Source organism: Hyaena hyaena, unplaced genomic scaffold (genome assembly GCF_003009895.1).
Source record: "Hyaena hyaena isolate Hyena2069 unplaced genomic scaffold, ASM300989v1 scaffold_86, whole genome shotgun sequence".
Classification (NCBI taxonomy): Eukaryota; Metazoa; Chordata; class Mammalia; order Carnivora; family Hyaenidae; genus Hyaena; species Hyaena hyaena.
In genome coordinates, this window is record NW_024080721.1 from 895,251 (window position 1) to 921,094 (window position 25,844).

The 25,844-nt window shown below is 47.4% G+C and overlaps 1 protein-coding gene across 4 annotated transcripts; it reads right to left on the bottom strand.

Moving 5' to 3' along the window:
- Window positions 1-739: 739 nt before the first annotated feature.
- NEU2 (neuraminidase 2) lies at window positions 740-25,252 on the bottom strand. Of its 4 annotated transcripts, none has more exons than XM_039234565.1 (4): window positions 25,221-25,252; window positions 11,294-11,356; window positions 3,280-3,484; window positions 740-1,678 (listed from the first exon to the last, which is right to left on the bottom strand). In XM_039234565.1, exons 2-4 carry the CDS (start codon window positions 11,317-11,319, stop codon window positions 740-742), a joined length of 1,170 nt encoding a protein of 389 aa, XP_039090496.1. In that variant the 5' UTR covers window positions 11,320-11,356; window positions 25,221-25,252. The 4 variants fall into 4 exon arrangements, with proteins under 4 accessions (XP_039090496.1, XP_039090495.1, XP_039090494.1 ...); XM_039234564.1 differs by lacking the exon at window positions 25,221-25,252 and adding an exon at window positions 22,201-23,016; XM_039234563.1 differs by lacking the exon at window positions 25,221-25,252 and adding an exon at window positions 19,774-19,859.
- Between the last annotated feature and the right edge of the window lie 592 nt (window positions 25,253-25,844).

Consider the following 25,844-nt stretch of genomic DNA (forward strand, 5'->3'; position numbering starts at 1 on the left):
TGCAGCTTCAGGAGTTAACTTAATTTTCCTGGACCCCCTTACCTCCCTGCAAAGCTGTCTCCCACGCTGTCTGCTCTAAAGCATCATCGAGAACACACACTCACACACACACACACACACACACGCACACAGAACACGCACGCACAAACGTGCACACACAACACACATGTACAAACGTGCACACACAACACACATGCACATGTGCACACACACATGCACACACAGCACGCACACACATGCACATACATGCGCTCGTGAGCGCGCGCGCGCACACACACACACACATACACACACACTCTTCTGCTAATTTACATCTTTGTCTCAGTCTTTTCCCAGGAAGATAATGAGCGTTTACCAAGAAGAAAAGGGCTGGACTCGGCCACTGATACAGACCTGCACGGAAGCGGGGGCTGGGGGGCAGCAGGCAGGCTGAGCCATGCAGAGCGACGTCTCCCTGCCTTCCCTGCCGAGGGGCTGAGGGAAGCCAGGTTCCTTCAACCTCTGGGCTGAAAATCGAATCCCTGAGAAAGACCGAAACATCAAAGAAGAAAAAGAGCCAAGAGGCAGACCTCTCCGCACACTCTGAGTGAAGGGAGCTGAGAGCTGGCCGCTGAAGCCCGGGGGGGCGAGGGGGGGCGGAAGGGGAGGGAGGGGAACCCTAAGCCTCTCACTTGGGGTGTTCAAGAGGAAGGGGGATTCCGGGCCTGCAGGAGCCCTTCCTGGATGGCACACAGCTGGCTCACGGAGACGAAAACTCAGCTGGGAAGGCTTGTTTCAGGGTGAACATGAGGAAGGTGACCGCCTCGTAATTCTCCGACTCGTACAGACACCCAAACTGGGGTGACCCATCGGGGCCGGTGCCCATGCTCTGGAGGTCTGAGTAAGCGCAGCTGCCGGTGGCCAGCAGAGTGGGCTCCGACCAGGCTGTGGGGCCCGGGAGCCTCTTGTTGAGGTACACGCCCAGGTTGACCCTGTGCCCTGGGTCGGTGGGGTGAGTGTAGAGCAGCCATTTCTCCGAGGCATCAGCCCCTGCACGCGGGCTGGGAAAACTGATGACGCTCCCATGGCAGCCATGTGGAGGCTCTACCAGCTGCTCCACTAGCTGGGCCTCCTTGAAGTCGAGCCCCTCATTGGTGCTCTCGGCCTGGACCCGGGCTCTAAGGGGGCTCCGGGCATTGAGATACACCACCCTCTGCTCTGCGCCCCCGACCTCGGCCACCTGGCACTCCACAGTGTCTGGGGCCACGAAGTTCCCTCTCTGCCATGTGTGCCCGTGGTCGTGGCTGATGAAGCAGAAGGCAAATGGGGAGGGCCGCTTGAGTGGGTGAAGGTTCCGGTAAGCGTAGGCAGGCACCACCAGGCTCTGCGTTTTGTTGTGCAGCTGCAGGCAGTGCCCCGGACCCACCGCGAAAGTGGCCCATTCTTTGTGGTCTGCGCCAATGGCAAGGCTGGTGAGATCTGTGGCCGGGCTCCAGGACTTCCCGTGGTCGGTGCTGGTGACTTGGCACAGCTGCGTCATGTTAACCCTGGTGTGCAGCTGGTGGTGCTCAGACACCTGCCCTGGGATGGCAATGAAGAAGAGGAAGAGGGTTCCCGTCATCTCGTCGTACACGGGGCTCGGGTTCATGGACCGGTGGCCCTCCAGCTGGGCTTGGGCCACCACCTCCTGGGCGTGCCACTGAATATGAGGAGAGAGGAGGGAGGAGAGGGACAACTTTGAGATGGCCAGTGACAGTGACAGTGACTGCAGTGTGGGGAGATGGGCCGGTGGAGGATCCCACAGGGTAAAAATCAAAGGTCACGCAGCCCCCATTCATCGTACAACGCCTCCCCCAGAGCGGCCGGAGCCCGAGCCCCTCCATCGCCCTCCAAGGCGGCACCCTCTTCATTTGCGTGGCTACCGCTGCCATTTCCAGCAACACCCACTACGGAGCACCTGCAGTGCAGCGTGCCTGACCGTGACACACAAAGAGGATTCGGGCATGGCCATTCCAGCTTCACCCTGCTTCCTTCCACTTCCCAGCCCGCTCCAGTTTCCCATTCTTGAAAAATGAAAGCCTTATGGGGCGCCTGGGTGGCTTAGTCGGTTAAGCGTCCGACTTTCGCTTAGGTCATGATCTCGCGGTTCATGGGTTCGAGCCCCGAGTCAGGCTCTGTGCTGACTGCCAACTCAGAGCCTGGAGCCTGTTTCAGAGTCTGTAACTCCCTCTCTCTCTGACCCTCCCCTGCTCATGCTGTCTCTCTCTCTCTCTCTCTCTCTCCTAGAAATAAATAAAATATTTTAAAAAAAAGAAAGAAAATTAAAAAAAAAGAAAAGAAAAGAAAAATGAAAGCCTTAGAGTAACTCCAGTAGTCTGAGCAGGGCGGGGCAGAATATGACAGTCACCTCCCATTTCCTACACATCATAGTCTATTAATGCAGCCTAGGAGGGACGGCACCACAGTACTGAGGACCCACAACGAGCTTCCACACACAGTTCCCGAGTCTGCGCTGTACGTGCGGCAGCTCCGACCTCTCTCTCCATCCACTAATAGCTCCCCACCAATGAACAGGTCCAGCGGTAGACACCGTGCCAAGAGCATGATGTCTGCTATGCCATCTAACTAATCCCTAACTCCCGGGGGCAGGTGTTACCAGGGGACAGGTGTTACTCTGTCTCCCATCTGGAGAATGAGAGACTTAGACAGCGTGGAGGTGTTGCCCAAGCCCATGTCTCTGATAAGTGGTAGAACCAGGCCTTGACCCCGAGTCCATCAGCTTCCAACCCCATGCTCTGGCTTGCTACGGTTTAATAAAGGCCACAGGGTAATGACAAGAGTATATTAAGCCCTTCAAATGTGATAAGCCAGCCTGGGGTGTCTTCATCGAAACTACACACTTGGTCTACAAGCCAACCTTTGGGAATCTCCAATCTTTTCCCTGCTCCACAGGTTAATTTTACTGCAAGGATTCACCACCCCCCTCAGCTATGTGACACTAAACTACTCCTCCCTTGGGTTTCCAGGGATGCAGGGAGCTTTCCGAACATCAGTTTCCCTGCTTGACTTGTGCCGTCATGCAAGAAAGCAGACACAGCCAGGCCAGCTGGACGTGCTCGTGGTGACCCCATGGGAGATTTAGGTGATCCCCTGGAGACATCTTCTCTGCCCCATCTCTGAGGGGTCTCTGGGTGCCTCTTGGGATTCAGTGTGTCTTGTCCCTCGGCTCTCCAGACACCAGCCATCTGAGGATGGAACGGCACCTGGATTCCCAACAGCTGCAGCCTCACCCTGCCCTACCTGGACCCGATGGGTGGCTGCGTCGTAGCTTCCTCTGCGCATGACGATCACCTCCGCATGCTCATCCTTCTTGCTTATCCGCTGTTCCACGAAGGCCAACAGTGTCTTCTGCTGAGGCAGGTACAGCAGAGCGGGGATCCTGTAGGCATGGACTCCCGACTGGAACACTGTGTCCCTCTGCAGGCTGGGGGAAGACGCCATGGGGCTTGGGGAGGGCACAGGACAGGAAGGTGAGTCTCGCATTCACATCCTGAGATGGACAGGGCCACACCCACCCCCCAGGCAGATGCTGCTCATCCCACAGGCAAGCCGCCTGACGTTGGGGTGGCGTGTCCTTCTTCCCAGTGGGGGCTCATCCTCCTTTATTACATTCCAGGACCCTGTCTGCCAATCATGCACGTGACTCTCATAGAGCCTGGCAGCGTGTATGCGTCAGACATTTGAGACAAGGTCTTCGGAAAAGAGTATTCTGTGCCATATTTTTAATAGAAGTTAACAAACCTCCTTACGACAGATTCGTGATAACCTTCAACTGCTTTTCCCAAACCCAACACATCCATCAAATGCTAAACCCTGAGTGGGGAAAGAGCGCTTGCTGAGGGGCGCTCCGCCGCTGTCCGGCTGCCAGAAAATGACACATGGGAGTTGAGTTTTTTTTATAACTGCAGAGCCCTAGAAAGTTGCCTTAGCAAAAATTAAAAAAAAAGAAAAGTGGGGGAAAAAAGCCTGGGTTCTCAAGGCTCCCGTCCCCAGGCTGCCTGAGCTACACCCACCATGTGGGCTCCCCCCTTGGATCAGGGAGGGGGTGCAGGGAATGGAACCGGGGCAGGGAGGGGGTTCAGGGAGTGGAAGACAGAGGCTCCTGACACCTCACCTGGGCTGGAAGGGTCTTCCGGACGTAGAAGAAAATAAAAGAAAAAAATAAGTATGTGGCCATAAAGGGTAGGGAGAGCTGGACATAACTTGGTGACGGTGGGTGACAGGGGTCCCTGTGCCAGGCCACCTGGCTCCCCTTCAGGGGGACTTCACCCCCAGCTTCAGGGAGAGCTGTCAGCTCAGAGGAGGGACGGGACTGCCAGTAGCTGCAAAGAACCAAGGTCATACCCCAGGAAGGGCTCCATCTGCCCACTCTGAAGGACCGGCCCAGCTCCAGCGCTCGCCAGAGACTTGTGGCTCCCCAGAGACTGCGTCACTGCCCTCCCCTCCCACGCACCCCAGGAGGTATGCTCATTAAACCTCCCGTCCATTTCAGAGCCTGCTTCCTGGGGAGCGCTGCCTGCCACAGGCCTTAGGGGAGGGGAACCGGAAAGTGGGGTGAGCAGTAAGCAGCACGCATCGTCTTCTCTGTATCTCCGTTTCCTACCACGTACAGGTACTCTCTATTTAAAAATTAATTCGACATCTTTGAGAAGTGACTGCATTCTATCAGTATTTTATTCAATCCACAATGAATATTATTGTTAGGCCAATATAACAAAATAAAACTAATAAAGGCAAATGCTGCCAACGTGAAAATGTGTGGTTGCCTAAACGTGGGTGGAAGAGCTAAATCTTCTTGATACAGTCTAGACCTGTAAACTGTAATCCAGGAACATGCAGTTTAGTAGAGGGAAGCGTGGCTAAATTGAAACCTTGTTATGAAATGTGGATGGGAGGGGCGCCTGGGTGGCTCAGCTGGTTAAGTATCCGCCTTTGGCTCCGGTCAGGATCTCACGGCTCTCGAGGGTTTGAGCCCGGCATCTGGGCTCCATGCTGACAGCTCAGGGCCTGGAGCCCACTTCGGATTCTGTGTGTGTCTCTCTCTCTGCCCCTCTCCCGCTCGTGCTCTGTCTCTTTCTGTCTCTCAAAAATAAATGCTAATTAAAAGAAATGAAATGTAGATGGGAAAGAATCAAATGGGATTAAAAATAAAAATGAAACGGGGAAGAAAGATCTTCTCTAGAAAAAAAGATTTTCTCTAGAAAACTGATCAACAGTGTCCTGGGTGTGTGTCTTGGGTATTTACGTAGGAGGGGAGCTGTTGGGTCATATGGTAACTATGTTTAACTTCTCGAGGAACTGCCTGACTGTTTCCACATCAGCTGCAACACTTTACATTCCCACCAGCCATGTCAAGATTCCCAATCTCTCAACGCAACACTGGTTATTGTGTTTTATTGATAACAGCCATCCTACAGGGTGTGAAGTGGCATCACGCTGTGGTTTTTTTGATTTGCATTTCCGGATGACTAATGTTGAACCTGTGCTTACTGACCGTCAGAGCTGGATTTTAGCCTGGAGGCAATGGGAAGATTTCAGATTTGTTTAGGCAAGGCAGCGATCTAACCTGATTTATTTTTTAGGAAGTCTCTCTTCGGGCTCCAGGTAACTGTTGAGGGAGGGGGGAGGGCAGAGTGCTGGGGGGGGGGTGCAGAAGATGAATCCATCACAAGCTTCCAGGCTTGCACTGTTTTCCAGATTCTTTCCTTAGACTCTGCTCTCCTATAGGGTGGGGACAAATTTCTTCATTCCTAATAGCAAATATTTATTGTGCTTCTACCTTGTGCCCTGCATTGTTCTAGAAACTCAGGATGCTTTGTGAATTAAAAAAATAAAAGAGATCCCTGGATTTGTGGAGTTTGTGTTCTAGTGGGGACAGGGTGGTTAACTTTATTACCAAACACCGAATGGTGCTCACTAGGACAAGGACTCGCCTGAGCACTCCACAGGGGTGGCCTTATCTGACCTCACAAAAGCTCCCATCAATGCCTGGTCCTCTGAAAACCTGTGAGGCTGAGAGCCATGCCTCTGTGTGAAGAGAGGCTGGCATGGACAAGGGAGGCTGCGGACGCGTGCTAACCCAGTCCCCCTCGGGCTGCTAGGCTAAGTTTTTGCCCCATGTGTATTTCAAGCCAACGCAGACACAGGAAGGCAGGTGACCTTCCTGTGAGATGATGACCTGAGCCGAGATCAAGAGTCAGACACTCAACTATCTGAGCCACCCAAGTACCCCTATAAACGTTAATATTTATAATACTATTTATAAATATTCACTTATTTAATGCCTGTGAAACCCCTACAAAATAGACACGACTTTTATCCCATTGTACAGATGAGGAAACTGAGCTCACTAACACTTAAGTGTCAGAGCTGGGACCAAAGACACTTCTAACTCCCCACAATACTGACTCAGGGTGGAGTTCCAGAAAATACCGTCTTCCAGAACCTTGTTACACTTCTGGTGCTTTAGCACCTGGTATTGGTACCTGGCCCATCTGGGCCCAGCTCTGGGTCATGGCAGCAGCTTGAAACCAACATAGCAGGAAGAGAATTGAATTAGGAGTCGCAACATCAGATTCTAGTCCTAGGACTAGATTGTGTATCTCGGGGCAAGAACCTACCTCCCTGGGTTCCATCTCCCCACGTGGCAAGAAGGGAGCTATAGGAGGTGACCACACAGGCCCCTCCATCTGCAGCAGGGGCTGACTCCTTGGGGGAGGGGAGGACAGGGCCCTCAGCACAAGCCAGCCTCAGGTGCCAGCATCCAGGCGGTCGGCGAGGTGACAATGTCAGGCTGAGCCATGAGAAACCACCATATTGTAGGCCAAAAACAGTTGAATCATGGTGATTTCGGATGGTCCCACCCAAAGGAACCAGCAGCTGACATGGCTTGAGGTCTTGTGGGGCCCAGGCCCAGTGCAAAGCATCTTACAGAAGGAAGCTCACGTCTCCCCACGCAGCCCACAAGGCTGGCTTTCGTGCCGCCATCTCAAATGTAGGGAAACTGAGAGGTAGAGGCAGGGAGGCAGGAGGTGACCTCCTGGAGTGCGTGGTGTGGGTGGATAGGTGTGAGCCCGGAGCTGCCAGATTCTAGAGCCCACACCTCTAACCTGCTGCCATGGGACCCACGGCCGAGACGCACATCGAGAAGGCTTTCTCAGAAAAAGCAAGCAGTCCAGCTGGCCTTCTCTCTCCTGCTGGGAGGACAACCAATGGGCTCCTTTCAAACCCAAAGGCCTCCACATGCCCCTCCAGGAAGATGCTTCGGCAGCTTACAGATTTGCACTGAGCATCTTCTAGACGCACAGATAAACACTGATCCCTGCTCTCCAAGAGCCTCTAGTAATAAGTGAGAACCAAGAATTCTGAGGACGAGGCAAGAGGCACACTTTGCAGCTTTTCCCAGAGGAACAGCCCTTGTTCTTGGGGGTTAGTTTGGGGGGGGGGGAATGTCTGCCTGTTGGCTACCATGTTGAAATACCAGCTCTCCGAAGAGCAGGAAGTTACCTGCACCGGGACCACCGACCACCAGCAAAGCAAGCATGGGGGGCCACAAGCCTGGCAGCTTCTTTTCCCAAGAAAACCCTATTTCCAATGGGTTCAACAAATCAGCTTGGGCCCAGTGCCTTGCTGGCTGGGATTCCTGCCCCCCAGGCTAAGAAGAGCTTTCTTGATTTCCATGTTAGTACAGGACCACTGAGTTGCCTTCTGGAAGTCCAGACCAGAGATCACTTGGGGGCAGAATTAGGAGTTTTCCTAAGCTGACCACTGGAGCCTTCTCCACATCTTTCCCCATCCAGCAGGGACTCTGGGCACCCCAAGAACAGAGTGGGTGTCATGACAGGGGGGCTGAGGGTGATGAGCTGTCCTGCTCTTTAGAACTGCCATTGTCTAAGACATTCCCAATATCGCTCTATCACTTCATAATTACCTTGCACAGAAGAGCTCTTGTTTATGTTAACAAAGGAGCCGGTGAGTCAATTCCAAGAAAAGCTGATCGTCAGCTTTTGAAGAAGGTTCCAAGTCAGATCCTGGCACCTGGGTGGGAAGTCAGGATCTATAGCAAAGGCAGTAGCCCTCCAGCTTCTAGAACACTGTGTTCCTCAGGGCTCATCTCGAGTCTCAGGGCCTCCTCTATTGTGCCAGTGCCTAAATATATATCTACGGGAGGCCCTATTTCTGTCACCCACTCATCTGCCAACACGCTCCAGGGCGATGCCAGTTTACAGGCCCAGCCTTGGCCCAGTTAGGGCGCTGGCACTCATTAACCAGAGGAAGTCTGCCCAGGTCTCAGCACTATAGTCATAGTGGATCAGAATGAGCCAAGGACAGCCTGGGTCAAGCTTGCTTCTGAAACGGATGCAGCAAGCAAAATGTGTACACAGCAGGGAACAAGCTTCCCAAGGCCTGGGACGATTTGGAAGTACAGGGAGGGCACGGGCAAAGGCTAGAGCCAGGCCTGACTCGGCTCCTTTTCTGGTTCCTCCGGGGCCAGCTGGGTAAGGAAGGCATCCTTCTTGACCCCTTCAACCCCAGTTTCCTCCTCTGAAAAGTGGTAGAAAAAATATCACAGTAGATCCCAAGTTGCATGAGAGCAGAGACTATATGCTTCACCTGCTACTAAAACCCAGTATCAAGAGAAGTTTCTGGTATATCACTGGTGCTCCATCAGTGCTCATCAACTGAGTGAATGGATGAAGCTGCCCTTCCAGGCAGGGCCAATGCCGCGAAGATTATACAAGATAAACCCCCACTTAAATATCCTAATCCAGCCTCTGGCACGTGGCAAGGACTCGCTAGGTTCTGGGACCTGGCAAAGAGCCCTTTTCTTCTGTGCCCACTACAACCAAGCCTAAGACTGCATGGACCATGGGTTCATTCCCAGAAGGATGAGTCATTCGCATGTATACAGCCAGAAAATACAGAGTTTCTTTGAGAATACATCCCAATAAACCCATCATAAGTTGAAAACACCATAAACTGAAAATGCATCTAATACACCTAACCTACCGAATATCCTAGCTTGGCCTGGCCCACCTTAAACGTGCTCAGAACACTTCCGTTAGCCCGCAGGTTGGGCTGATCATCTAAGGCAAAATCATTGAACACAAAGCCCATTTTATAACAAGCTGTTGATTATCTCATGTCGTGTATTGAATACTGTGCTGAAAGTGACAGAGCAGCTCTGTGGACGCAGAACGGTGGTCGACGTACCAGTCATTGACCTTCGTGGTCACTGGCTGGGAGCTGCTCCTGACCTGCCTCACAAGAGAGGATTGGCTGTACATTACTAGCCCGGGAAAAGATCCAAATTCCAGACTCCATGTAGGGTTTTTACCAAATGCATATTGTTTTCACACCATCTTGAAGCTAAAAGATCCTAAGTTGAACCATTGTACGTTGGGGCCACCTCTATAGCTCACCTCACCCCAGTCCACCGCCAGACAGTGTGGGTGAGGCTGAAGGAGCTGGAAAAATCAAAAGGCAGTCCGGCTCAGTTTAAGGGGCTAAACTTTCTGTTGTAGCCTAGGACCAGGGGTGAGGGAGGTCTTCCTAATTTGCTCCCCTTCCCACCTCGGAACAAAGTCTTTTCACAGTTACCTCCAGACAGATCCAGAAGCTCAGAGCCAGGTGCAGACACACCTTGACACATTCTCTCCCGGGGGTCAGGTTTCTCTGACAGCGAACTGTCCCCTAGATTGGGGGTTCTGGGCTCTCCCTCCTGCTCTGGTCTAGAGCCCTCTCACTGTTCTCAGAGAGACAGTCTGACTTTGAATTTTTCCTCGAAAAAAGTCCCACTCGAAGGCCAGCCTATGTGAAAGGCCCAGTAAACCCAGCCTCCTAGCTCTGACTCATACCCCACATGTGGGAGGCTTGGGAGTCATCTTGAAGCTGGTGCCTTTACTAAGTTCTTCTTGTCTTCCAGCTAACTCACTGGGCCACAGAAGAGGTGTTTTAAAAGTGGGTGAAGTGTAGGTGTGGTGACTGGCTAATGAAATTGTTACCCACCCATAAAATGGAATATTAGGTATCGATTAATTAAAATCATGTTTTAAAGGGGCACCTGGGTGGCTCAGTCAGTTGAGCATCTGACTTCAGCTCAGGTCGTCTCATGGCTCATGAGTTTGAGCCCTGCATCAGGCTTTGTGCTGACAGCTCAGAGCCTGGAGCCTGCTTCGGATTCTGTGTCTCCCTCTCTCTCTCTGCCTCTCCTCTACTCATGCTATATCTCTGTCTCTCTCTCTCCAAATTAAATAAACATTAAAAAATTTTTAAATCATGTTTTATAGATTAGGTAATACATGAGAAAATGCTAGGATTGTGTGAAGTAGAAAAAGTGGATACATGATGGCATACAAGGTAGGGCCCCACTTTTATAAATGTGTTTATTGTACACTAAAAAATCTATATAAAAATAGGAGTGCCTGGGTGGCTTAGTCGGTTAAGTGTCCGACTTTTGCTTAGGTCATGATCTCGCGATTCGTGGGTTCAGGCCCCGCGTCGGGCTCTGTGCTGACTGCCAGCTCAGAGCCTGGAGCCTATTTCAGAGTCTGTGACTCCCTCTCTCTCTGACCCTCCCCTGCTCACACTGTCTCTCTCTCTCCTAGAAATAAAAAAAAATCTATATAAAAATAAACAAAAATTATATAAAAATATGTATTGCTATACCTCCAAACTTAGCACAGTGCATGGAACAAAACTAATTAATTTTAGTTCATTTTAATTAGTGGGATGACAATGATATTTATTTACTTCCTTCTTCCAGGTGCTTATGAATATTATTAGTTTAAGAAGGCATTATCTTAAAAAACAATGATAAGTAATATAATGAAAGACTTTAAAATGTGGCTTAAGGGTAGGTCTTAACTCTATCCTGGCCAGATCACTGAGTGTGGAAGTATGGTTTTAAAAAGACCTAAAGACCTTATAGAAATGGGCTTGAGGTGCCTGGGTGGCTCTGTAGGTTGAGTGTCCAACTCTTGATTTCTTCTCGGGTCATGATCTCATGGTTCATGAGTTTGAGCCCCATGTTGGGCTCTGCACTCACTGCACAGAGCCTGCCTGCTTGGGATTCTCTCTCTCCCTCCCTCTCTACCCCATATCCCCCAAAATAAATAAATAAGCTTAAAAAAAGTTTAAAAATGGGTTTGATTCAGCATTCAAATTTAACTTACATTTGATTCCAAAGGGTCAATTGATTAACTGTTCAAAAGTATTCATCAGATACATCCTATGTAGCCAACACCATGCTAACCTGGGGAGGAGATGACGAGGGGTCATGGATGAGGTCCCAGAGCTCCAAGTGCTGATTATTCATCTGAGGGGAAAAGACAAGCACAAGAGCTACAGAGGCCAGAGAAGGCAGATATATTATCCAAATGACCAAATCTAAAGTTGTGTCTAGCTAAGCTGTTTTTTCTTTTTTAAGATTTTATTTTTAAGTAATCGCTACACCCAACATGGGGCTCAAAACTACAACCCCGAGATCAAGAGTCACATGTTCTATTAACTGAGCCAGCCAGGTGCCTTACAGGTAAACATTTTTTAAGGCAACATCTTTTTTTTTTTTTTATTTCAGCAATTTCTATTTAGTTCTTCTTTGAAACTACTTTTTTTAAAAAAATTGTTTTCTTCCACCCTAAGAACAAATGAGCTATCAAGCCATGAAAAGACATAGTGCATATTACTAAGTGAAAGGAGGAACTCTGAAAAGGCTCCACACTGTGGGTTTCCAACTGTGTGACATTCTGGAAAAGACAGAACAATGGAGAAGGTAAAAAGATCAGTGGTTGCCAGGGATTGTAGAGGTGGGGTGAGTGAGTAAGGGAAACATAAATGGCTTTTTTTTCCTGCAGTGAAAATGTTCTCTAATATATCATAATAATGGATATGTGTCATTATATATTCATTCAAGCCCACAGAATGTACACCACTAGGAGTGAATCCCCACATAAGCTATGGATGTTGGATAATAATGATGTGTCTGTGTAGATTCATCTGTTGTAACAAAGATACCACTCTGGTGGGAGTTGGTGACAGTGGGGGAGGCTCTGCATGGGTGGGGGCAGGGGATAAATGAGAAATCTCTGTACCTTCCTCTCAATTTTGCTACAAACCTAAAACTGCTCTAAAAAATAAAGTCCTAATTTTAAACATTAATTTTCTATTCTTGTTTTATATAGTTTACTACTTAACCTCTTTAAGCACTTGAAGCAGACTTTGTTTTTTGTTTCCATCTCCTCATATGTCAACTCTTTCATTCTTATGCAATGCTTTTCTTCATATTGGACTTCCTCAAATGTTTTATGATTGGTTACACTAATGTTTCAATTATTTATATTCATTTATTTCTCTTATTGGTCTTCCCCAAATGTTTTATAATTTTTGTGTATGAGCTCATCCTCACTGGGGATTAACTTTTGGGTGTGGTGATGGAGGTGCCCCCAAAAGTGCCCCAGATTGTGGATATGCCTCATAGTTGTCTCCACCTAAGTCTTAAGGGTTCACAGTTTCTCAACATTTTTTTCTCAATTTCTATCTTAGGGTTTCTGTGCTTTGTAAGTGGCAAAAGCTTGAACTCAGTGTGCAAACCCACCTTGTTCTCTAATTTCTTGCCAGTGATCCTCTTTCTACTCAAGACCTGAGACTTTTGTTTGTTTGTTTGTTTGTTTACTCCTGAGACATAATTCCTTTCTAGACTTTCTGCTGTATTCAGGTGCAAAGTTTTTATTCTTGTTCTCCCGTTGCTGAGATCTTAAAACAAGAATATACCCTGGCCATGTGTGTACAGCCCCGAATAAACTAGGTTGCCAGGGTAGATATAGAATTGCCTAAGAATGGCACCTGGAGATTTGCCTTTCTTACTTTTGAGATCAAATATGTATTTAAGAGCAAATATGATATATGTTATATATATATATATATATTCAGCATTTCTGTATGTTCAGGAAATTTCAAGTGACCTTGGGCAAGCTACTGAACTTCTGTAAATCTGGCTCTTTCATAAGACCATAGTGATGTTACCATCAACAAGGCATATCATAGTCAAATTCACAAAATACTCAGGCAAGGAAGGAATCTTGAAAGCAGCAAGGGAAAAGTCCTTAAGCTACAAGGGAAAACAGATCAGGTTTACAGCAGACCTGTCCACAGAAACTTGGCAGGCCAGAAAGGAGTGGTAGGATATATTCAATGTGCTGAACTGGAAAAATATGCAGCCAAGAATTCTTTACCCAGCAAAGCTGTTGTTTAAAATAGAAGGAGAGATTAAAAGTTTCCCAGACGAACAAAAATTACAGGAGTTCATGACCACTAAACCAACCCTGCAAGAAATTTTAAGGGGGACTCTCTGAAGGGAGAAAAAACAAAAAGCAATAAACAAACAAACAAAAACCAAAAGCAACAAAGACTAGAAAGTATCAGAGAATACCACCAGAAACTCCAACTCTACAAGAAACATAATGGCAATAAATTGATCTTTCAGTGCTCATTCTAAACATCAATGAACTAAATGTTCCAAAAAAAGACACAGGGTAACAAAAAGGATAAGAAAATAAGATCCATCTATATGCTGTTTACAAGAGACCCACTTTAGACCTAAAGACACCTTAAGATTGAAAGTAAGGAGATAGAGAACCATCTATCATGCTAATGGTCAACAAAAGAAAGCCAAAGTAGCCATACTTAATATCAGACAATCTAGACTTTAAAATAAAGACTGTAATAAGAGATGAAGAAGGGCTTTATATCATAATTAAGGTGTCTATCCACCAAGAAGACCTAACAATTGTAAACATTTATGCTTGAAATGTGAGAGCACCCAAATATGTAAATCAATTAATCACAAACATAAAGAAACTCATTGATAATAATACCATAAAAGTAGGGGATTTCAGCACCCCATTTACAGCAATGGATAGATCATCTAAACAGAAAATCAACAAGGAAACAATGGCTCTGAATGACACACTGGACTGGATGGACTTAATCGATATATTCAGAACATTTCATCCTAAAGTAGCAGAATATACATTCTTCTCCAGTGCACATGGAACATTCTCCAGAATAGGTTACATACTGGGACACAAATTAGCCCTCAACAAGTACAAAAAGATCAAGATCATACTGTGCATATTTTCAGACTACAATGCTATGAAACTCGAAATCAACGACAAGAAAAAAAATTTTTTTTTAATTTTTTATAGTTTATTTTTGAGACAGAGAGAGAGCATGAGTGGAGGAGGGGTAGAGAGAGGGAGGGAGACACAGAATCTGAAACTGGGTCCCACCCAGCTCTGAGCTGTCAGCACCAGAGCCCAATGTGGGGCTTGAACCCATGAACTGTCAGATCATGACCTGAGCTGAAGTCGGGCGCCTAACCGACTGAGCCACCCAGGCGCCCTGAAAAAATTTGGAAAGGTGTCTAATACTTGGAGACTAAAGAACATCCTACTAAAGAATGAATGGACTAACAAATAAGTTAAAGAGGAAATGAGAAAGTACATGGAAACCAATGAAAATGATAACACCACAGCCCGAAACCTCTGGGATGAACCAAAGGCAGTCAGTCATAAGAGGAAAGTATACAGCAATCCAGGCCTTTCTAAAGAAGGGAGAAAGGTCTCAGATACACAACCTAACCTTACACCTTAAAGAGCTTGAAAAAGAACAGCAAATGAAACCTCAAATCAGCAGAAAACAGGGAATAAAAAAGATTAAAGCAGAAACCAATGCTATCAAAATGAAAAAAACAGAACAGATCAACGAAACCAGAAGCTGGTTCTTTGAAAGAATTAACAAAACTGATAAAACACTAGCCAATTTGATCAAAAAGAAAAAGGAAAGGACCCAAATAAATAAAATCAAGAATGAAAGACAAGAGATCACAACCAACACAGCAGAAATAAAAACAGTAATAAGAGAATATTATGAGCAATTATATGCCAATAAAATGGGCAATCTGGAACAAATGGACAAATTCCTAGAAACATATAAACTACCAAAACTGAAACAGGAAGAAATAAAAAATTTGAACAGACTCATAACCAGGAAAGAAATTAAGTTAGTAATCAAAAATCTCCCAAAAATCAAGAGTCCAGGGTCAGATGGCTTTCCAGGGGAATTCTACCAAACATTTAAGGAAGAATTAACACCTATTCTTTTCTAAAATTTTTAAATGTTTTATTTATTTCTGAGAGAGAGAGACAGCGTGAGCAGGGGAGGGTTAGAGAGAGAGGGAGACACAGAATCTGAAGCAGTCGCCAGGCTCTGAGCTGGCTGTCAGCATAGAGCCCTAAGCGGAGCTCGAACCCACGAACCATGAGATCATGACTTGAGCCGAAGTCAGCCGTTTAACCAACTGAGCCAGCCAGGTGCCCCAACGCCTATTCTTTTGAAGCAGTTCCAAAAAAATAGAAATGGAAGGAAAACTTCCAAACTCCTTCTATGAAGCCAACATTACCTTGATTCCAAAACCAAAGAACTCACTGAAAAGGAGAACTATAGATCAATTTCCCTGATGACCATGGATGCAAAAATCCTCAACAAGATATTAGCCAACTGGATCCAACAATACATTAAAAAAATGATTCACCACGATTTATACCTGGGATGCAGGGCTGGTTCAATATCTGCAAAGTAATCAATGTGATTCATCACACTAATAAAAGACAGGACAAGAACCACATGAGCCTCTCAATAGATGCAGAGAAAGCATTTGACAAAATACAGCATCCTTTCTTGATAAAAACCCTCAAGTAGGGACAGGAGATTCATGCCTCGAGATCATAAAAACCATATATGAAAGACCCAATGCTAATACCATTCTCAATGGGGAAAAACTGAGAGCTTTCCTGCTAAGGTCAGAAACAAGACACGGATGTCCACTATCACCACTGTTTATTCAGATATTGGAAGTCTTAGCCTCAGCAATCAGACAACATAAAAAATTAAAGGCATCCAAATTGGCCAGGAGGAGGTCAAACTTTCACTCTTTGCAGATGACATGATACTCTATATGGAAAACTCAAAAGAGTCCACCAAAAAACTGCTAGAACTGATCCATGAATTCAGCAAAGTTGCAGGATATAAAATCAATGCACAGAAATCAGTTGCATTCCTATTCACCAAGAATGAAGAAACAGAAAGAGAAATCAAGGAATCGATCCCATTTACAATTGTACCAAAAATAAAATACCTAGGAATAAATCTAACCAAAGAGGTGAAAAATCTACACAGTGAAAACTATGGAAAGCTTATGAAAGAAATTGAAGAAGACACAAAAAAATGGAAAAATATTCCATGCTCCTGGGTAGGAAGAACAAATATTGTTAAAATGCCAATACTACCCAAAGCAATCTACATATTCAATGCAACCCCCATCAAAATAACACCAGCATTCTTCACAGCTAGAACAAACAATCCTAACATTTTTATGGAACCAGAAAAGACCCTGAGTAGCCAAAACAATCTTGAAAAAGAAAACCAAAGCAGGAGGCATCACAATCTTGGACCTCAAGCTGTATTACAAAGCTGTAATCATCAATCAAGACAGTATGGCACTGGCACAAAAACAGATACTCAGATCAATGGAACAGAACAGAGAACCCAGAAATGGACCCACAAACATATGGCCAACGAACCTTTGACATAACGGGAAAGAATATCCAATGGGGTAAGACAATCTCTTCAGCAAGTGATGCTGGGAAAACCGGACAGCAACATGCAGAAAAATGAACCTGGACCACGTTCTTACACCAGACACAAAAATGAACTCAAAATGGATGAAAGACCTAAATATAACACAAGAAGCCATCAAAATCCTAGAGAAGAAAGCAGGCAAAAACCTCTTTGGCCTTGGCCTCAGCAATTTCTTATTCAACACATCGCCAGAGGCAAGGGAAACAAAAGTAAAAATGAACTATTGGGACCTCGTCAAAATAAAAAGATTCTGCACAGTGAAGGAAAGAATCAGCAAAACTAAAAGGCAACCAATGGAATGGGAGAAGATATTTGCAAACGACGTATCAGATAAAGGGTTAGTATCCAAAATCTATAAAGAACTTAATCAAACACAACACCCAAAGAACAAATAATCCAATGAAGAAATGGGCAAAAGACGTGAATAGACACTTCTTCAAAGAAAACATCCAGATGGCCAACCAACACATGAAAAAATGCTCAACATCGCTCATCATCAGGGAAATACAAATCAAAACCACAATGAGATACCACCTCACACCTGTCAGAATGGTCAACATTAACAACTCAGGCAACAATAGATGCTGATGAGGATGCAAAGACAGAGGATCTCTTTTGCACTGCTGGTGGGAATGCAAACTGGTGCAGCTACTCTGGAAAACAGTATGGAGGTTCCTCAAAAAGTTAAAAATAGAACTCCCTACAACCCAGCAATTGCACTACTAGGTATTTATCCAAGGGATGCAGGTATGCTGTTTTGAAGGGGCACAGGCACCCCAATGTTTATAGCAGCGCTATTGACAATAGCCAAAGTATGGAAAGAGCCCAAATGTCCTTGATAAATGAATGGATAAAGGAGATGTGAGATATATATATACATACAGATATAGATATAGATATATATACAAATATAGATATAGATATAGATATAGATACCCACAATAGAGTATTACTCGGCAATCAAAAAGAATTAAATCTTGTCATTTGCAACTATGTGAATGGAACTAGAGGTTATTATGCTAAGCAAAATTAGTCAGTCAGAGAAAGACAAATATATGACTTCACTCATATGAGGACTTTAAGATACAAAACAGATGACCATAAGGGAAGGGAAGCAAAAATAATATAAAAACAGGGAGGGGGACAAAACAAAAGAGACTCTGAAATATGGAGAACAAACAGAGGGTTACTGGAGGGGTTGTGGGTGGGGGATGGGCTAAATGGGTGAGGGTGAGGGGCATTAAGGAATCTACTCCTGAAATCATTGTTGCACTATATGCTAACTTACTTGGATGTAGATTAAAAAATAAATTAAATGTTTAAAAAAAGACCATAGTGTGGGAATGTAAACTGGTGCGGCCCCTCTGGAAAACAGTGTGGAGGTTCCTCAGGAAACTAACAATAGAACTCCCCTATGACCCAGCAATAGCACTGCTAGGAATTTACCCAAGGGATACAGAAATGCTGAGGCATAGGAGCACATGTACCCCAATGTTCATAGCAGCACTCTCCACAATAGCTAAAACATGGAAAGAGCCTAAGTGTCCATCCACAGATGAATGGATCAAGAAGATGTGGTTTATCTATACCATGGAATACTACATGGCAATGAGAAACAATGAAATCTGGCCACGTGTAGCAACATGGATGGACCTTGAGGGTGTTATGCTGAGAGAAATAAATCAGGCAGAGAAGGACAAATAACATATGTTTGCACATATAGGAGGATTAGGAGGAACTTAACTGAGGAACAAGGGAGAGAAGAAGGGGGGAAATGGTGGGGGAAAGGGAGAGAGGCAAACCATGAGAGACTCTTGAAGGGTGAGAAACAAACTGAGGACTGATGGATGTGGAGGGGAGGGGGGATGAGCATGGAGGAGGGCACTTGTGGGGATAAGCACTGGGTGTTATGTGGAAACTAATTTGACAATAAACTATTTGTAAAAAAAAAAAAAAAAAAAAAAAGACCATAGTGATCATTAAACAAACTAATTTGCGTAAAGTGTTTAGAACAGAGCCTGGCCCAGAGGTGGTCGATAGATATCATGATAATTATTCATGCTTCTGCTCAGTTCTATTCCCTGATCAGGTCTTTATATATTACAAACGTATTTTTAAAATAACCACTATAATTTTTTTTTTAATTTAAAACATTTAAAACACAGGAAGTTAGATAATCTTAAAAGAAATTCTCTTAATAAGGAATTCAACTTAGTACACTTGAATATTCAATTCCTGCCAATGCACATTTGTAATAGTCACTCTAAATTGATTATTTTGTGATTATTAACTCCATTAATGATCTATTCAAAGTTATCACCCAGAAAACATCACAAAAGCTTCTGATCAAGAACAGCTCAGGTCTTGAAAGGGTTTTCTCAGTGCCTTAGTCCATTTGGACTCCTATAACAAAACACCATAGACTAGGGGTGCTTACAAACAAAAGAAATCTATGTTGCACAGTTCTGGAGAGTAGGAAGTTCAAGATCAAGGCACTGGCAGATTCAGTGTCTGGTGAGACCCTCTTCCTGGTTCATAGATGGCCATAGTGGAAGGGCAAGGGAGCTCTCCAGGGTCTTTTTTGTAAAGAGTCTATAGGTCCCTCATAGACAGAATTCTCATGACTTAATCACCTTTCACACCCCACCTCCTATACGATCACTTTAGGGGTTAGTTTTCAACATACGAATTTTGAGGGAAACGAACATTCAGTCCATGGCACTCAGTATCATCCCAGAATATTCTTACAGCAAGTAGTAGCTGGTCCTTAAAGAGTGAAGGACTCCAATGTGTGCAGAATTGGAAAACCACCAAGACAACATAGAACAGTGTGCACATGCTGTGACCCCACCTAAGGAAAATACAGGTGTGTTTGTGTGTGTGTGTGTATGTGTGTGTGTGTGTGAGAGAGAGAGAGAGAGAGGTTATGTACAGAGTGAACATTTCTAGACTAATGCACATGAAACTGTTCGCAGGGGTTATGTAAAATGTTTTTGAGAAAGAAAGTGACAAGATCAGGGCTGTTAGCAGACTCACATGGCACACTGAGTGGGATGGAGTGGGAAGGACTGGAAGCAATTGAGCCAGGAGACCTGTTTAAAGGACGTTGCACTAGTCAGGATACGAGCTGCTGGAGGCCTATTCTGAAGCAGTGAGACGGATTGGTGGAGAGAAAAAAAAGAAATTAGATTCCCCTTCGAGACGCTCCCAGTGGTATCCCCAGGGCCCAGCACAGTAATTATATGTACTAGGTGCTCACCGAAGGTATGAAATAAATGGTCTCCCATATGAAAGATTTGACAGTTCCACTCCTAAGACATCCACTGACTTCCTCAAGATGTAAATCCCACAGACCTCGTCATCTCTCTTGAGGGCTCACTCACTCAGCCCTGGGCCCTGGGGAGCAGGGTCAGGAGACGGGAGCCATAAGCAGGTAGGGCCAGGGCCCATGTTTCCCCGGTGTCCCTCCGGCCCTGCCCATGCAGGAGTGTAACATTCCTGCTCTTCCCTGCTCTCGCTCCACCAGGCACCCCCCCAAATGTCTGCTCTACTGCAGACTCAGCCCGGCACTGGGCACTGGGCACTGGGCATGTGGCAGAAGGGGTATCTCCAAAAAGTTTCAGGCCCACTTCCCTTGAGCGCTAAGGGAAGACAAGAAAACTGCTAATGAGGAAGGGGGAAAGAAAAATGCCAAGAAAATCAGATGTAACCCTACACAGATGCACTCACACACACAGGCATGCCGGGGCTACCGTAACACTTTGCACATAAGATCTGATTAAGATAAGGGTTTTCAATGAAGGCAGCAGTGAAAGGGGAGTGAGCAGGAAGGAAAGGAGTTACAGAAGCGTAGCATCCAAGGACCAGTGGAAGGAAAGGTGCTCCTGAAGAACAGCTCATTCGATGGACACTCCCTGAATTGCCTGTCTATGTGGAAGCTCAACCAGGAGCCTTTGGTGGTGGGGGACAGTGAGGGCAAGTGGGAATAACTGTGTTTATTCTCGTATCTTCTAAGCCTAATATGGGGTCTGGCTTACAGTGTCTTGCTGAAATGTCTGTTGATTGAATTAAGGGATGTTTGGATGGATGGATGGAAGGAAGGAAGGAAGGAAGGAAGGAAGGAAGGAAGGAAGGAAGGAAGGAAGGAAGGAAGAATAGACTGGTAGATGGGTAAATAGGTGGATGAATGGATGGATGGATGGATGGATAAGAGACTACTTCTATCTGGTTTTCAGAGGCAAAATAGAAACCAATGTTTTGTGGCCATCAGATGGCTGGGGTTGATAGCTTTTCAAAGATGGTCTGCTTTTTCTTTTCTTTTCTTTTCTTTTCTTCTTTTCTTTTCTTTTTCTCCCTTCCCTCCCTCCTTCCTTCCTTCCTTCCTTCTTTCCTTCTTTCTTTCCTTCCTTCTTTCTTTCCTTCCTTCCTTCTTTCTTTCCTTCTTTCTTTCCTTTCTTTCCTTCTCCCTTCCTTCCTTCCTTCCTTCCTTCCTTCCTTCCTTCCGCAATCCCTACCTGCTGGTATTCATGTCTTTGTGTAATCCCCTACCTTTGAATGCAGGCTGCAGCTGACAAGTTTTTCCTAATGAGTAGAAGAAGGCAAAAGTGATGGGCTTTTCCTTCAGTGAGAAGACTACAAAAGATGGTGACTACATCTTCCTGGTGGCAAGGTGTCACAGTAGAGAGGCCCATGTGGTGGCCTTAGGCCAAGAGTCAGTGAGGGACTGAGGTCCTCAGCGCAACAGCCCACAAGGAACTGAATGCTGCCACCAACCTCGTAAGCATGGCAGGAGACCCTTTTCCAGTGGCGCTCTCACAGACAATCCCAGCCCCGCCAGTATCTGGATGACAGCCTGTGGGAGACCCTGAGCAGAGAACCTCCTAAGCTGTGCCCTGATCCCTGGCCCACAGAAACTAGGAGATGACAAATGTGTGCTGTTTCAAGCCACCATGTCTGGGGTTAATGTGTGGCCAGCAATGGCTGATTTGACTTTACAAAAAATGAACATTCTGACAATGAAACCTGGAAAATGATGGTAGCAGTGAAGAATCCAGGTTCTAGTACCAACTGGGCTCCTTTGAATCTGTGTGACCTTGGGCAAGATAATCAACTTCTCTGAGCCTCTGTTCTGGCTTTCTTAAAATGGGTATAATTCTCTGCTCATAGAGAGTACACAAAAATTACATAAAGTACTTAGCTAGGTACCTGTCACCAAATAGAAGGTAGCTACTAGTAATAATAACAATAATAATAATAATAATGGAGCAAGCTCCCTCACAAAACAGCGAGTGTCCCACGCCTGGAAGTGATCAAGCTGAGGCATGACGGCAATGCGCAAGAAGTGAACGGAACACTTGGGGACCCTGATCCCATTCCCAAGCTTCAGATTTGAGTGCTGTGTGGCTGCCTAGCCAATGCTGGGGACGGGGGGGATCAGGTGTGCCAAGGGACCATTGGGGTTACCTTGCACCAGGGTTTGGTAGTAGCCGTTCCTGGCCTTGACCATGGGTAGCACCTGCATTCCTGTATCCTCCGGGCAGGTGTTCAGCCTCCACCTTGACTGGGCCCCTGGAGCCCAGGAAGGTAAACACCCAGCCAGGAAGTGATTGTCATGGGCATGGCGCCAGCTCTGGGCCGAGGCGGGTCTGAAGGTCAGGAATGCCTCACAGGGAGCCTTCTCCAGGAGAGGACAAAGTACTTGGCTGCAGGCTCTCAGAGACAGGGTGGAGAGTGTTGGGGACACAGCGGCCTACTCGGGGGACCGGACAGGAGGAGCCATCCAGGGGGGCCCCAACCCCCAGGAGCACCTCATTGGCAGGTGAGCAAATGATCTTGGTATTTTTAATGAAAGGAAATGAAATAAGAGATGGAATGCGGGTTTGGGAGGATTGGAAACACCCCAGGCAGGTGTGTGAAGGGGAAGGAAGCCACCACCCATCCACTCATTGAGAGAGAGCCCCAAGAGAGAAGACAGCCCCGGACTTCACTGTGGAGGCCAAGTCTAGTCTTGGCTTCACCATGCCCTGCCAGGGACTCAGTTTCCCCATCTGTGAAGTGGGGTAATGATCCATTCCAGGCTCCTCTACTGTGATGGCTCTGGAGGGCAAGTGAGAGAAAAAAACAGGACCGGACCACACAGTTTGCAGGGCCCCATGCAAAATGAATTTGTGAGGCCCTATGTTCAAAGTTAATTAAGAATTTCAAGAATTAAGAATGTAAAACTATTAAGAGTGACAACAGCAGAGCATTAAACCGAGTGAGGGGCTTTTCTAAGAGCAGAGCCCTGTGTGATCGCATAGGTCACTTGCTCATGGCTCCAGCCCTAATAAAAAAACGTGTATGTAAACTGTGAAATGCCAACCGTGATTACTATGTGCCATGGCTCAAATCTCAAGGTCAGGAAGTACACCTGGGAACAGACGTCTAAGCCCCGAAGTGATAGCCCATTGCAATGCTGTCCCCCCAGCCAGGGCCTCTGCTGCTAAGGGTCCCATCCCAAAAGGACAAAAGCCCCCCCCTCCCCCCACCCCGCAAACCTTGCAGACTAGTACACCTGCCTGGCACCAAACCAAAGCATGGCGTGACTCAAATGTCCGGGGACACCGTGCTCTTGGAGGTGGTGGGGTAGGTCCTTTCATTCTCTCTCGGTTTAAAATTTGGGATGTTCACAGTCACTGGCAAAGCTGAGGTAGGACCTGCGGCTCCCGCACGCGTGACTGCTCTGCCGTGTTCTCCCGATTACCCACGCGCGTTTGCCTTTTGGGAAAATGCTCATGTTAATGCAGTGAGACCATTGGTGGGAATGCCACCCGCCCCCCCCCCGTCACATCTCTGTCCTCCCCTCCCCTCTCCGTTTCCCACTCAGACTTCCTCTTCCTTTTTCATCCCTGCCTCTTCTCCAGTGCCCTTGGCATTGCACAGCTCGCAGCAGTGGGAACTCTGGGTGTCTCCACAGGTGTCCTAAGCTTTCTGGGAAATCAGACAACAGACCGTCTCCCCCACCCCACTCTCAACCCCGCCCCTTCCTGGAATCCACAGTGTCCTGTCTTGCAAATCCTTCCTTGGAGAGGACCCCTTCCTCCAGCCCCTGTAGAGGGGTGTTAATACCAAGGCAGTGTGAGCAGGGACCACAGGCTTTCTCCCTGTGGCCAGAGACGGAGGCAGACAATGACTGAGGAGCTCCGTCTTGCCTGTGGGAGGCCTCTCTGGCCTCAGCCGGGCAGCCTAGGGGCCTAGGCTTGCGGCAGGGGACAAAGCAGCCCAGAGGCCCAGCGGGCTGGATCTAGCAGGACACTGGAGTGGCTGTCCGGGCAGCCAAAGAGCCACCAGCCCCAAATCCAACATCCCCCACGCCCGTGGGCCCTTTGCCTCCCCAAGTAAGGAGTCAGCTCCATCGCCTGGAGGCTACCCCTGGCACCCCCACAGAATGACACAATTCCCTCCTTTATTCCTTCATCAAACAACTGCCACGCCCCTTAGGCAGGTGAGGCTTTGCAGGGGGGCTGGGGGCACAGACTCGACCAGGGTGGCACAGGAGAATCTGAACCCCAAGGCCAGGTTAGGGGTCCCCACTCCATGAATGGAGCACAGAATACCCTCCTCGCTCCAGGGACGGTTATGGATTGTGGGGCTCAGAGGCATTTCGGTGCACTGAGCCAGGAGGTCATATCTCTGAGCCCACTGGGCGTTTTTTTCCGGAACTCCCCTTTGGCATCTCAGGGAACTGCTGGGGCAGAGCAGCCTGGGACTCCGCACCTTGGGGTCACCTTTCCCCACTTTGGGAGCCGTCAGACCCACTTTGGGAAGCTGTGGACCTCCGGACGTGGAGGAAATATCCAAAGGAAGACGGTCAGCTTGCCCCCCTTTCCTTGGTTGGCAGTGGTACTTGAGAGTCCCCAGAGACCACACTGGGTCAGGGCAAAAGACTGAGCACTAAAGGCACCTGGAGGTGCTCAGTCGGTTCAGCGTCCGACTTCAGCTCAGGTCATGATCTCATGGTTCATGAGTTCGAGCCCCATGTCCGGCTCTGTGCTGACAGCTCAGAGCCTGGAGCCTGCTTCAGATTCTGTGTCTCCCTCTCTCTCTCTCTGCCCCTCCCCTGCTCGTGCTCTCTCTCTCTTCAAAATAAACGTTTAAAAGGGGGGGGGGGGGCTTTGCCTGAAACATCCCTTCGTAAGTTTCTTTGGGAGAATAGCTCTGGTGGCTAATTAAGAACCTGGTGTCTGGGAACCTGGGTCAGGCCCTGTCTCAATCTTTCTCCCTCAACTGGCCCACCCTTTGGGATGGGGGAATGAAGGTGGGGGTTTATCATCAAAGGGATGGCAAGGAGGCCTGCATGGAGGAAGTAGCCTTGGAGCTGAGCATCATTAAACAACCTAATACCACTTCTTAATTATTTACAAGAGGAGAATGATGGGTATGGTTTTATGTATTAGAAAGCAGGCTCTCTAACTTAAAAACAAGGTAATTTTTTTCACACTTACCCTAATTGAATGTTGCAAACTCTTCAAATAGCACACTCTCAGGAAAGGGACAGCAGCCGTTTAAGAACGTGGTGTGGGAGCTCCGCAGGGCATGCACCGGACGAGCAGACAGAAGAGGCAGAGGCGTGGACCTGGGGAAGCAGGAGTACAGATTTGCTGGAGCAGGGGGAGGGGGGAGGGGGGAGGGAGGGGGGAGGGGGCCGCCACCCTGGATGCCTCAACCCCAGCGCCTCCCGGAGATCACAGTGGGGGGTCTGTATGGCCAACACACCCCACGGGGAACCCACCCTGCAGCTCCAGCAGGAGCTGGCTTTGCCTCAGTCGCCTTCACTTTCGGCCGGAGGCTCACACACCGGCTCAGCAGTCTCCCACGGCTAGAGGCTCTGCCCGTCAACTTTCTAGGCCTTTGATGAGTCTAAAAATGGGGCGCTGATTCATTATTATTTAATGAGTATATTTCCTCCAGAGGCAAAGCCTCCAGAACAGGCTTCTCAGGGAACAAGCAGATCGGATGATGCCTTCAAAGGCTCAGAGAAGCTTGGGATCCGCTGGGGCAGGGACCAGCTGGGATAAGGAAGGCAGGCCAGCGGGGCCTGAGGACCCTGACCCCCAGGTCCTGTCTGG